Below are 14,042 nucleotides of genomic sequence, written 5' to 3'. Positions count from 1 at the left end.
GTTCACGGCCATCTTGGTTTTGGTGAAGTACAGCTCCAATGCCAATGTCACTGGCGTCAACGTCCAAGCAGAATTCTCCAACCTGAAGTGGATATCCCATTATATTTGGACTGATCAGAATCTTCTTGAGATCTTCAAAAGACCTTTGGCAGTCATCATGCCACTTAAATGTCACATCTTTCTTCGTGAGCTCTACCATTGGTCTAACAAGTTTGGCAAAATCTTTAACAAATCTACGGTAATATGATCCCATAGCAACAAACTGTCTGACCTCTTTGACATTTGTGGGTACCGGCCACTGAACTATCTTTGCAACATTGATTGGGTTAGGCTTTATTCCTTGTTTCGATACCACATGCCCAAGAAACAAGACTTCTTCCTGTAAAATTTCACACTTTTCGGGCTTCAACTTCAATCCAGCAGCTTCTATTCTCTCTAAAACTTCATACACTCTGCTCATATGCTGGCTAAAATCGGTGCCAAAGACAATCACATCATCAATATAAATAAGACATGTTTCCCATTGTAAACCTTGAAGAGCAAGCTCCATTGTCCTCTGAAAGGTTGAACAAGCATTGTTGAGTCCAAACGGCATTCTCAACATTTCATAATGTCCATATTTACAGACAAATGCACTTTTTGGTATATCTTCTTCTTTGAGTGGGATCTGGAAATATCCACTAGTAAGGTCAAATGTGCTAAAATATTTAGCACCAGCTACAGCATCTAGGCAATCTTGCACTCGCGGCAGGGGAAATCCATCTGGTTTGACAAGGGCATTTACTCTTCTATAATCTATGCATGGTCGGACCTGTCCATTTTTCTTCATAACCAACAAAATAGGGCTTGCCCATGGTGACGTACTTTTTCTTATTACTCCCTTGTCCAGTAATTCTTCTATTGCCTTTTTTTCTGCTTCGGCATACGCCATTGGCACTCTTCTTGGAGCTTGTTTCACTGGTTGTGCATCACCTGTATTGATAGGGTGCTCTGTTAAGTTTGTCAAACCTATGTCAAGGTCATTTTTAGAAAAACTATCTTGAAATCTAATGAGCAGCTTTGCTATGACTTGTTTTTCTTCTTCATTGCAATTTTTAACAGACGTATCGTACAATTTTTGTAAGTGTTCTGGAATTTCTTTATTTTCTAAGGATATTTCTTCTTGCACGTTATTGATAATTTGCTCCGATTTGTGACTGAAAGTAACTCGGCGTACTGAGAAATGATTGTCCTCTTCCTCTGTGTGTTCTTGACCTTTAAGTGTACTTTTTATACTGTCAATTTGTTCGGCTTGGCCTAATACTGAGTCTTGATTAATATCCACACTATATGGGAATGGATTTAAAAGACGTATTTTGCTTGTCGGGTTTCTATTTATATCAACTAATACTGAGGCCATCTTCAATGGATATGTTTCACAAAAGTGTTGTGTAGGTTCTACAATAAAATCTGTTTTTTGAGACACATCATCTAATTCTTTACGCTCAATAAACACATCAATGACCGCTTCGCTGAGAGGTGGAATAATGAAATGGTCAGCTGCTGTTACTTTTCGAACATCGTTTTTCATTCCAATTTGAATACATGGTATATTTTTGCCTTTCAAAACTATGACTCCCTTTGACAAAAGTATATCTGCGGGACCTCCATCATCATTTTGCAGAATGTCTATTCCTAACAAAACATCATCCTCAATTTCAGCAACAATCAATTCTTTGTACATTGAAACTGGCCCTAATTCAATATTAAAAAATGCTTTTCCACATTCTTTTAAAGGAATTCCACTTGCACCTGTCAAACAAGCTGATTTGTTAAGCTGAGGTCTAATTTTAGGGTCCAATTTATTGTAAACTCTGTCTGAAATGATTGTTCTTGTTGCTCCGGTATCAGTTGTTAAAATAACTGGCACATTTTCAATATTTCCTTTGATATAGATACCACTACTAAATGCTCTTTTGCGCCGCACAATTTCTTCGGCTACACTTGCTGAGTCATCATGGCCATTTATGCTTGCCAGGACCTCCCCTCGGCCAATCGGCTTGGTCCTTTCATGTTTAAAGGCTGATTTTGATAGAAGTCTTTTCTTGCAACTTGCCCATTCTGATACCTGGCATTCTTCAATGGACAATCCCTAGCAAAATGATTTTCTTGGTTACAAGAATAACACTTAATTGTCTTGGGTTTTTGCTTAAAACCATGTTCAGTAGTTTGTTGTTGTTGTTGGGCTTGGGTTAACTGATTTAGTTTTTCAAGAACTTGTTGCAATACATCAGTTTCTTTGCTTTTTGCAGCCTCTCCTGAAATATCAGTCTTCATGTCACATGTTTTGGTATTTTCTGAATTAAATTGCTTTTGCTGGCTCTTGTTTGGGACTCTATAGGCATGTTGGCTAGTGTCGTCATTATCTGTTTCAATCACTTCATAATCTATTTCATTTTCTGATCCCGAAGTTCTACGCACAAATTTTCTCTTTCTGTCATCGTGAAATTGATGCCTAGTTCTGGTTTGTATGTAATTTACAACATGGTACACTGCTTCATCAATGTCCTCGGGTTCCTTAATAAACTCAATTTCTGACCGCACTTCTTCATCTCGTAGACCGTCCAGGAATCTTCTCACTAAATCTTCTTGCCGTGTTCTGTAGTCTCTCCTTGTATGGGCTTTGTCATACAGACGTTTAAGTTCTGCAGCATACTCCTCAGCTGTTTCACCTACTTTCTGATCTCGTTTGCTAAATTTTACAGCAAAAGTTCTTGGAGTTTCTATGACCCTAAATCTGTTGTTAATTTCACTAACAAGTTCTCTATAGTTGGTTAAAACTTCATGATTCAGTTGAGTGAACACAAATTCACCAGCACTGCCTTGCAATTTTGGTAATAAATTGTCAAGTTTTTCTTCTTCATTCCAATGAAGTCTTTCAGCAATAATTTCAAACCTGTTAATCCATACTTTCCACTCATCTTTGCCAGTAAAAGAAGGGATTTTCATGCTTGAACTGCATTTATGAAGGTTTACACTTCTTGTTTGCCTGTCATAAGACCTGTTCTCCCTTGGGTGCTGGTAGCCAATGTCCCACATTTGTTCACCCTGACCTCTGTCATTACGGAAATGGTTATTGTTTGCTTCCTGTTCCAGGGGGGAAATTTGTACTTGTTTGTTGTTTTTATCACATAAATTTGCTAGAAGTGTTGTAACATTCTGTAAAGCATTTGACATCTGATTTTGCATTGACACCATATTTGTGACTGCATCTTTCATCCAGTCGGTTGTATTGCCATTTGACATTTCTACGTTGGAAACACTTTTGTTTAATCTAGGGGTACTGGACTTAGATGATGATGGTGCTGTTTTATTTTCTTGATATGGTTCTTCAGAATGCTGGTTAGCTGCTGTTCTGAAGAATACTTCATTCTCTTGTTCTGATTCGGAGTCTGACATTTTGCTTTCGAAGACTGGATTCAATCGCTGAATCTATGTAGAAATCAAAGATTCCACTTCGCTGCCACCATAAATTATGTCACGAGCCGAGCGGTAGCTGTGATTTTACTTCAGTTTCTTTAACTTTTCCAAACTTGAAGCTTTTATTCAAGTTTAACATGGAACTAAAATGGACTCTGATAAACAGTAAACTAAGAATAACATTTTGCCTATTCAGTTGTTTTAAAATTGTCAAAAAAAAATACAAACTCAAGATTTATAACCTTTCTAAATTTTATTCATTCATAACGAATAAATAAATAACAACTTTCAATATATATATATTTCTTAACAGACAGATTAATTTTCAGACATTTACATTATAATACAGCAATATACACGTACATGTGTCATGTTAAGTATTTGCACTTTCTATTTTATAATGTTCTAAAAAGATGACAAATGCAATTTTTAAGTATTTATAAAATTCAGTCTGAATTTTAATAGCTAAGTCTTATTGAAAACTGTATTTTAAATGCTTATATAAGAAAAATAAAATAGGTCTCACACCTAGGAAAACAAAGTTCAGAGTCCTCGAATGAGAATTTTCAGTGCCTTTTATACTCTCCAAAAGCGCACACATAACGTTGTGCAATAATAACGTAAAAGCGCACATATGAATTGTGCACAAAAAGCGCACAAACAACGAGCAGTAAAGCGCGCAAGAGCGCACAATAAAATTTGAGCGTTCTTGACACGGTAAATGTCACTCATATTAAAATGATATTTCTGACGATATTACAATGAAGCAGTAGTCAAATACATATCAATTAAATCAATAATTCATTTATAAAGATGACTATTACCTTTTTAAACAATTTTTAAGAAGGAATATGAGTATTTAACAAAAGATATTGTATGACGAAACTGTCAAAATACTGTAGTCAGTGTAAACTACCCAGAAGGCACTTATGTCAGCATCAGGAAATCAACTTCCTGTTTATGCAAAAATGGCTGCCACATTAACAGACGCTTAAACAATGAGACTTTTAAAAAGGATATTACAAATAATAAAGAAGCGCAAAAGGTAGGCATCGGCTGTTATCAGCTCTAACTTCCACACAGCATCCAATAAAAGCATTAAATAACAGTGACATAGTCATTTAGATGCAAAACATAAACGGTAAAAATGAACAATGTACATGAACATAAACACATGTTTTCATAAACAATCTAGGGCATGACAATACATTTGAGATTCACACGTTTTTGGCGTACTTACCTTCATGTAAAAATACTGAAGGTCAACCGTAGTTTCATCACATTGTGAGGTATCACCGTCCGTGTAAAGATTACATGCACCGGTCATGTGATTGAACATTGAAAATTGGCACCCGCTTTTACACATCAATATGCATTGATGCTTGTCTTTTACAATCACGGATGATGCAGATAGCACATCGGCAGTTGAACCTTCCTAACCCTTTGCATGCTGGGAAATTTGTCGTCTGCTTAAATGCTGTCTGCTGAATTTCTAAAATTAGCATTTTCTTCGATTTTTTATCAAAGAATACTATCAGAATAGCAAATAGTTTGGATCCTGATGAGACGCCACGTTCTGTGGCGTCTCATCTGGATCCAAACTGTTTGCAAAGGCCTTCAAAATTCGGTTCCAGCACTGAAAGAGTAAAACACGTTAGTTTTCAATTGCACACTTGCAATTTCAGCAGCAACAAGAAGCCATCCGGCGGATAAGAGTAGGAACATTTTCAAGATAATATGTTTTGAGTTTGTTTACGATGTGTTCTGTTGTAGCTTATTTTTGCCCTTAAAAGTTTTTATTTAGAAATACATCATTCGTTTGGCGTGTAATAATGGTTTAAAACTACGATGGATATCACCAAAACAGTGTCACTAATAACCAATGAAATTCACTAGTTATGAGAAAACATAATCCAATGCTTTTATAGCCGTTTTATTCAGACGCAATTTCCGGTATATCCAAATGCAAAATATCGACATATGTACACAGGCATTTTAGGACGGATTCCTTTTGGCCGAATTCCATTAAACAAGAGGCCCATGAGGGCCTGAATCGCTCTACTGCTATAAACACTGTGCAAGTTTGGAAAGAATAAGATGGAAACTGTGTACTTAATCGCGCAAACAAGGAGAATCTTCTCAAATTCAAGGGGAGATTATTTTGTACTTATTTCTCCGATACTGCTGATATTCAATTTGGTTCAAGTCCTCGTTGATATAAAGATACTGTGCAAATTTGGAAATAATTGGATGAAAGCTGTGGAATTAATTGCGTAAACAAGTAGGATTTCAAAATGTTCTCATATTCAAGGGGAAGTCATTCTGGACTTATTGCTTCGATATTGCTCTTTTTTTTAAAGGGTTTGAGTCCTCATTGATACAAAGACACTGTGCAAGTTTGCCAAGAATTGGATGAAAATTATGGACTTTATCACATAAAAAAACTGAATTTTCATTTTTTTCTCAAATTCAAGGGGATATAATTCTGGACTTATAACTCTGATATTGCTCATTTTCAAAAGGGTTTGACTCATCATTCAGATAAAGACATTGTGCAAGTTGGGAAATAATGGGATGAAAACTGTGGACTTTATTGCGTAAACAAGCCTTATTTTACAATTGTCTCAAGTGTAAGGGGAGATAATTCTGGACTTTTTACTCTGATGTAACCCATTTGCAATAGGGTTCGAGTCCTCATTAATATAAAGACACGGAACAAAATTGAAAAGAATCGGATGAAAACTGTGGACTTTATCGCGTAAACAAGAAAAAGTCTAACGCACGCACGCACGCACGGACGACGGAAACCACGCCATGCCATTAGCTCTCTAATGGATAATTACACGACTGGATGATATGACTGACTTATTTTTATTTCTTTACAATTTATCCACACGAGTTATGAATCGGTTCCATATTAATAGTTTAACAATAGTTCAAAGGAATCTGTGGTGGAGGCTGTTAGGGTATATATTGAAACCTGTGTTACAAGGACCGTACGTTCAAGGAAGCTTTCACAAAGCCTTGCTTCGTATTGTGCATCGATTGTGCGGGATTGTTTAGGCAAAAGATCACTGTTCTTTAACAAAGAAACAATGTTTGTAACAAGATTCTCTAATTAAGGGTCCGAGCTATTTCTCAAAATCATTATTTCTGACAGTGTCTTTGCACGCAGAGACCCCAGTTGTTAAAGTCACACACCTTGAAATAAAGTACATGTTACATATCGTTGCAAGTTAAAAGTGTGCAAAATTGTCATTAAAGCTATTGCCTAGTTAGCAAGTAAGTTTGTTTTAATGTTAAAACCGAAAGTAAAATTTCTATGCGTATACGTAAATTTCGACAAACGCGATATTTTTTTGGTTTTAAAGCGCAAAAAAGACGGATTTCTACCTTGTAACCACCAGATGTATTCTAATTGAGATAGATAAAATTTAATCTATAGCCTAGTTAGCAAGTAATTTATTATTTTGCAAACGGTTCCGCTTTTGACACCGAAAGTTAGATTTCTAGACGGATACGTCCATTTCGACAAACGCGATTATTTTTAAGTTTTAAAGCGCAAAAGATGCGGATTTCTACATTGTTACCACCAGATATATTCTAATTGGCATAGATCAAATATGTTTCTTATTTAAACTTAAATTTACTATGCCATGTATTTCATTTCAAGGTTTGTGGCTTTAAAACTTGGGTATTAGTTTTCGATAACTAATCAAGATCTGGTTTTGTATCCGATAAATAGTGATGCTTAAAAAAATAGTTAACCCTTTCACTGCGGGAACCGAATTTTAAAGGCCTTTGCAAACAGTTTGGATCCAGATGAGACGCCACAGAACGTGGCGTCTCATCAGGATCCAAACTGTTTGCTATTCTGATAGTATTCTTTGAAAAAAATAGAAGAAAATGCTAATTTTAGAAATTCTGCAGACGACATTTTAGCAGACGACAAATTTCCCAGCATGCAAAGGGTTAAAGATCAGTAAAAACACCTGTTAGTAACTACACCAAAACAAAATAGTTTAATAATACGCAAATATTTAAACACTTTCACTATAGAGAAACATGGACGTTTGTTTTAAAGGCAATTGTTTTTAAATCATCTTTAACCCATTTATGCCTAGCGCTAGAAAAAAGGTCTTTATAATCAGCGTAGACCCAGATGAGACGCCGCATGATTCTCATCAGGGTCTGCGCTGTTTGCTGAAAAGAATTTCCGTAAGAAATATTCTATATACATGTATAGAAATAAATATACTAGATACCCCTTATTTGAAAATAAATTGATCCAATTTTGAAGGATGGGAGAGTTCACTTGGCATAAATGGGTTAAAACTTTCATCATCGGAAACCTCACTGTAAATTGTTAGTCGTTCAGTTAGTCGTTCATTATAATTGCTTTTATTGTAAAACAAACCAACTATTGTTGATCTTTAACTTGTATATATATTGCAAAAAGTTTGCATATTACATTAAGTATACGTAATTGTTAACACACACCGTCTAAACGTATATTAATGGCTGCACGCTGAATAAAACCATCAGGATTTGTTTCTTCATATCTTACTTGTCGATTGTGTTTAGTTAAATGCTTTATAACATATTACTTTCTAAACAAAAACTAAAATGTGTTTTAAATCTTAAACATATAGCTTGAAAATCAAAGTTAAATCAAAAGATGAACGATTACCGATAAAGGATTATTGACAATACAGATGCCGACTATATATGTGTTTTCGGACATATTCATTTTTTTCCTCATGTATGCCTAGTGGTCTCTCCCATCCTTCTAAATTGGATCAATTTATTTACAAAATTAGGGATATCTTGTATATTTATTTCCATATTTAGATATTCTTAAAGAAATTCATTTAAGCAAACAGCGCAGACCCAGATGAGACGCCGCATTATGCGGCGTCTCATCTGGGTCTACGCTGTTTGCCAAGGCCTTTTTTCTAGACGCTAGGCATTAATGGGTTAATTACCATAGTAAATCCATAGTTTTATTATTTTTTTAATACAATGTTGAAACAATATAAGGTTTCATTTTGTCAATTCCTATATTAAAAATAGATATGCAGAAGGTTAGAAAGTCCTATATACTTTGAAACCCCTAATTTTCTGTCCCGGTTGATAAATTCTTAACTAAGATTTTTTGTTCATTTAAGTACTCTAAAGAAATAAAAATTAAATTTTATAAAATGCTCGTAAAATCAAAAAAACGTTTATTATACCACTATACACGAGTATTTTATTGTAATCCTTTCTGGAATAAATTATGCATTGTTTAAGGAAGGATGTTTTATAACAGCTTTTCAATTGAAAATGGCGCAGAAGGTGTTGGGTATAACAATTTGTTCTCAAAAGCGCTGTGACAGCGTAAGACACATTTATAATGTGTGTATGCAGCATGAATTAACGATCTTGCAGACTTTTGCTGGGAAGATTTACTTCAATGATTGTGTTTACCAATGTATATTTTCTTGCATGCAGTTATGCGTATTAAAATATCAAAATGCCGCATTATTTTAAACAGTCAAATAATGACGATCACAATACGCACGTAAGAGGGTAGGCAGTCACCCTAAGATGCATATCTATACTGCAATTATCAATGTAGGCAATAATTGGATGAAACAAAACAGATGAACAGATAGTGGTCTCTTTACAAAGTAATCTGTTGAAAAAGTGTAATGTCATCGATAATCAAGACACGCTTAAGTGGTCGCGTAATGAATTTGCACTTAAAAGAGAATACAACAATACGAATCTATGTTCTTATATTTAGACAACTTAAATTGGAGAGCCAATATTAATTGGGTGCATTTGCTGAAGTTATTTGTGAACCAGACACTGAAGTTGTGGCAGCACATGGTTTTGCATAAAAACATAATTTAAGCACATGTTTAAAAGGATATAAAGGACTATTACTTGAAATTACTCAGTAAAAACAAGACGGACACAACCAACAATGTATACATATGTGTCTGTACTGCTGTTGTTCATCAATGTACAATTCTGGATTGTTGGAGGACAAGATGATACAGCGAACGCTTGGGAGGACGCAAAGCTGCTCTACGGACAAATTTACAATCATTATTATAATGAAGGAACCCCTTTAACGGACGTTCTACCCGTGCAAGGCAGCGTACCTGTTTACGTCTATATGGCGATGAAGTTGACGTCACTCAACGGGTTCGATGCCGTAGCGGGTCAGATCGACATTGCTGGAAGTATGTCAATGTCGTGGATGGACATTATTCAACCCCCAATAAGGGGCAAATCCGAGGTCATTCTCGGAACAGTATTGATCGATTACGAAAATGCATGGTCGCCAAGAGTGGTTTTGACCAACGCCGTCGATACCGTTAAAGATATCGCTGACACGACGTACAAGCTTCGTTACACCTTCAGTGAAGTGGCTAGCGGCAATTACACTGCTAATGTCACGTGGGAGCCGCGTGTCCTTTTGCGAGCCTCGTGCGAGCCGGATGTGACGTTTTATCCGTTTGACCGCCAGGTATGTGACGTCACATACACGGCCTGGGCCTACACAAAAGACGAAGTGAAGCTGATCGTACCCACGTCGGAGTGGGACACTTCCGCCGCGGAGGGAAACGGTGTCTGGAAAATTATCAGGTTGTTATTACCGCTAGGGATTTTAAATTTATAAGTTATTTTAAAATGCGTATATATATGTTTGTTTCCGACGACACATATTTTTAGTATGAAATCGTTTTTACTGTTTTCAAAACACACTTTTTTTCATATCTTTCATACAAGTAAATATTAGCAAAAAAGTATTTGTATGTATATAACATTTTTAATGTGTATCCAGGTATCCTTTGAATATTTGAACACATGTCCTATATGGTATATTTGCTTTCCATGTAAAGAAGCGTCATATATTTTTAACAATATTACACGTTCACCATTCTGAGCCGCGTTCTGAGAAAACTGGGCTTAATGTTTGTGCGTAAAGTGTCGTACCAGATTAACCTGTGCAGTTCGCACTGGCTTATCAGGGACGACACTTTCCGCTTCTATGGTATTTTTAGTTTCAAGGAAGTCCCTCCTTACCGAAAATCAAGTTTATGCGGAAAGTGTCGTCCCTCATTAGCCTGTGCGGACTGTACAGGCTAATCTGGGATGACACTTTACGCACATGCATTAAGCCCAGTTTTCTCAGAATACAACTCATTTATAACTTGTGAATGAATCAATTCAATGGCCACATCACTATTTCTCCAGCACTGAGTCAGAGGCATTTGTTTCCAATGACGCCTACAATGTGCGCTTCCGGATCACCATACAGCGGGAGCCTCTCTATTTCACCTTCAACATCGGGCTTCCGATATTGCTTCTCGGACTCCTGAACGGCTTCGTGTTTCTACTTCCGGCGGAGAGCGGCGAACGTATAGGTATACCATCAGTTACAATTCCCATTAGATCGGTCTATGTTTTGATAAGGGAAAAGGTTTGTGTGTCGATAATTCGAGTGGCTGCGGTTGCACAATACATCAGGTTCCAAATGAGTTGCTTGCTTCAATATGTCAGCTTCAACCAAAATTAAGAGGCGCTTTATGTTTTTGGCAAGCATACATGCCTTGATAAGAAAGTTAAAAATTACGCTCCAATAGAATCGCATCTGTTCAATTGACCGTATGGTACCACAGAGTAGTTTGTTTATATTTATTCATCTGGTTAACGCACGAACTTCAGTGTTTGCTAAGTCGCGCACGCCGCTTCCATAGCATTTCTTAATCCACGTTTAGCGCGGCTGCCGTCAATAAGAAAACAAGGAACTGTTATACAAGGACTTATAATTGAGACTCGATCTGGAAAAACGGGGTTAAATACATGTGCGTCAAGCGTCGTTTCCGATATTAGTCGGCGCAGTCCGCACACGCTAATCAGGGTGACACTTAACGCGTTTACGTTATTTTCGTTTAAAGGAATTCTCTTTTAAGCGACACTTAACGCACATGCATAAACCCCATTTTCCCACAGCGAAGCTCCGGTAATTACTATGCTGATGTACAAGAATCCACTGAATGTTACAATTTTAGGTTTCTGCATAACTTGTTTCCTATCGTTCATCGTGCTGATGCAGACGACAATGAGCTTCCTACCGGAATTAGCCAATCCCATGAGCCTCTTGTGCATCTACGTGTTCCTGATGATGTGCTTCAGCGTCTTCATCAACATCACGTGCATTTTCATGTTGAGAATATATCACATGCCGGAGGGAACCAAGGTTATACATGTTTTTTTTTACATGCGCATTAAAATGTAAAAGGTATCATGATCATTATAATACTTACAGTGATAATCGAAATCTTCCTGCTCCTTCTCATCATCATCATCATCTTCATTATCATCTTAATTATCATGATCATCATTATCATCATCATCATCACCACCACCACCACCAACATCATCATCATCATCACGACCACCACCACTACAACACGAACCACCAACACAATGTGTACCATCACCATCATCATCATCCTCAACACCACCACACGCAGGATCACCACCATTATCATTATCATATCCATCATCATCAACATCATCATCATCATCATCACAACCACCACCACCACGACCATCAGTGACACCATCATCATCATTAACAACAAAAACAACAAAAGCAGCCGCAGCACTAGTCGTCGTCGTCGTCGTAGTAGTAAAAGTAGTAGTAGTAGTAGTAGTAGTAGTAGTAGTAGTAGTAGTAGTAGTAGTAGTAGTAGTAGTAATAGTAGTAGTAGAAGAAGTAAAAGAAGAGTCTGGAAGTGGAAGAGGTGGTTGTAGTAACAGTGCATAATTATAAATCAATACGTTTTCACTAAAACTGGAATCCATTTACCAACGAGCATCATTCTCGTTTGTAGGTTCCAAACTGGATGCAGATGATCGTGCGAGTAATCGGCTGCAAAGTTTGCCGTTGCTGCGATAAAGACAAAAGCATGCCGCTACCGGAAGTGGAATGGCCAGAAGTAGGGCGCATGCTCGACTTTTTCTTTTTCCTGGCGTTTATCGCCGCTCAAACGACGCTGACCATCTTTTTCCTGCTTCCACTCGCCACAAGATTTTAAATAAGTTTTGAAAAAGGCAAGAGTGTCGGGGTGTCTGAAAACGGTTGGGGTTAGCATCGAATACAATAAAACAATTATGGTGAAAAAGTGTAATGAAAAGGTGCACACCAAATGTCAACGTGATGCTGAGAAATGATTCTAGCTTGAATTGAGAATGACTATTGTATCGTTGGCATTCACCTTTTATTTATTTATTGATAAACTTCGCTTATACACCACCACGTTGAGGGATAAAATCTGTTTTATAGTTGTTTTGCAACAATTGTGTCATATATACAATTGACAATTACTATTTTATCCATAGCATTGGCTATGTATACATTTGTGATAGACTTTGTTTAAACCAATCGGAGGCATGACGTCAATTACAACCGCTTAGTGGCACTTAATACATTTTAATCTGAAACTTGTATAAACAAAAAGTTTGGCACATTTTGTCAGATTCAAGACAATTGTATCACTTTAAGCGGCATAGTGCGCACATGCGCACACGCACTGTATTCATCTTAAAGGCTCTATAAAGGTGACAAATCCATAAATTATTATGCATATCAACTGGTCAAATTTTTACCGGATTTCAGTTACTCTTGCATAAAAACTGCTGATAACACAGCTTAGGTACAACGTTGCCAAGAATTATGGAAGATATACCCGTTTCATAATTGGAAGAAATGTTTACGTTTTTGCAACTAACGTGATGTGTAGCCTCAGAGCGGTGACACATGCTAAAAACAGCCGAAAGAAAATTCAATTTTAATTCTATTTTAAACAACTTTTTGCCAGCAGAAAGTAACTTATTAGTTCAGTACAAACGTTTAAACCATTTAGAAGAGACCTACTTGGTGAGAAATACCGGAAAACGTTAAAAATCATCGATATATTTTTGGTGACCTGAGTCACGTTCACTTTCTCTTTCCCGAGTAAACAGCGATGTAAATAAACGGTTTGTTTGTAAACACAATTGACTTGGAGGACACTTTATTTTGAGCTCAAAACAAGTTGTATTGCTCATTTCTTTATTGTAATGTCCAATAGCATATATATATATATATATATATATATATAATGTTTTTTGATAATTTTATAAATAAAATATGAAAATAATATTTAAAAATCGGTAAATAATTACGGATCTTCACCTTTATAGAACCAAATGGTGCAGATATTAATCGGATTTCTAATATTGGCGTGAATAAAAATATTGTTATTTACTTTGTGTTGCGCTTCCAGTGTCCATGTTGCCTCAAATCGTTTTTTATTTCGTAGAGCAGTTTTTTTCTCCATTTCATTATGTCTAAGCTTTCATACTTTACGAAGATTGTTTTCGTTAAACGGTAAATTGTACTAAATTGTAGCTTTCCTTGGAAGTTGAAAGTATCAACCGGAAACGTCTTTTTTCCTTTAATTGCTCAAAATTGTTTTGTTACAATTTGATTGACAGTTTTATTTCTGACTGCAATGCCGCCGGAATGCTTTCAGTGC

General features: G+C 36.5%; 1 protein-coding gene across 1 annotated transcript; it reads left to right on the top strand.

Moving 5' to 3' along the window:
- The first annotated feature begins 9,625 nt into the window (after positions 1 to 9,625).
- Positions 9,626 to 13,610, top strand: LOC127840709 (acetylcholine receptor subunit beta-type unc-29-like). The gene is made up of 4 exons (XM_052369123.1): positions 9,626 to 10,098; positions 10,711 to 10,880; positions 11,529 to 11,716; positions 12,357 to 13,610. Exons 1-4 carry the CDS (start codon positions 9,626 to 9,628, stop codon positions 12,558 to 12,560), a joined length of 1,035 nt encoding a protein of 344 aa, XP_052225083.1. The 3' UTR covers positions 12,561 to 13,610.
- Positions 13,611 to 14,042: the final 432 nt, after the last annotated feature.

This window comes from Dreissena polymorpha, chromosome 8 (genome assembly GCF_020536995.1).
Source record: "Dreissena polymorpha isolate Duluth1 chromosome 8, UMN_Dpol_1.0, whole genome shotgun sequence".
NCBI lineage: Eukaryota > Metazoa > Mollusca > Bivalvia > Myida > Dreissenidae > Dreissena > Dreissena polymorpha.
Note: the sequence above shows the minus strand (reverse complement) of the source record. Positions and strands in the feature narration are given on the sequence as shown.

Coding starts and splice junctions, on each gene's coding strand:
- LOC127840709 (XM_052369123.1), top strand. CDS start 9,626: ATGGCGATGAAGTTGACGTCACTCAACGGGTTCGATGCCGTAGCGGGT. Junction 10,881..11,528: donor GGAGAGCGGCGAACGTATAG/GTATACCATCAG, acceptor TTACAATTTTAG/GTTTCTGCATAACTTGTTTC. Junction 11,717..12,356: donor ACATGCCGGAGGGAACCAAG/GTTATACATGTT, acceptor TCTCGTTTGTAG/GTTCCAAACTGGATGCAGAT.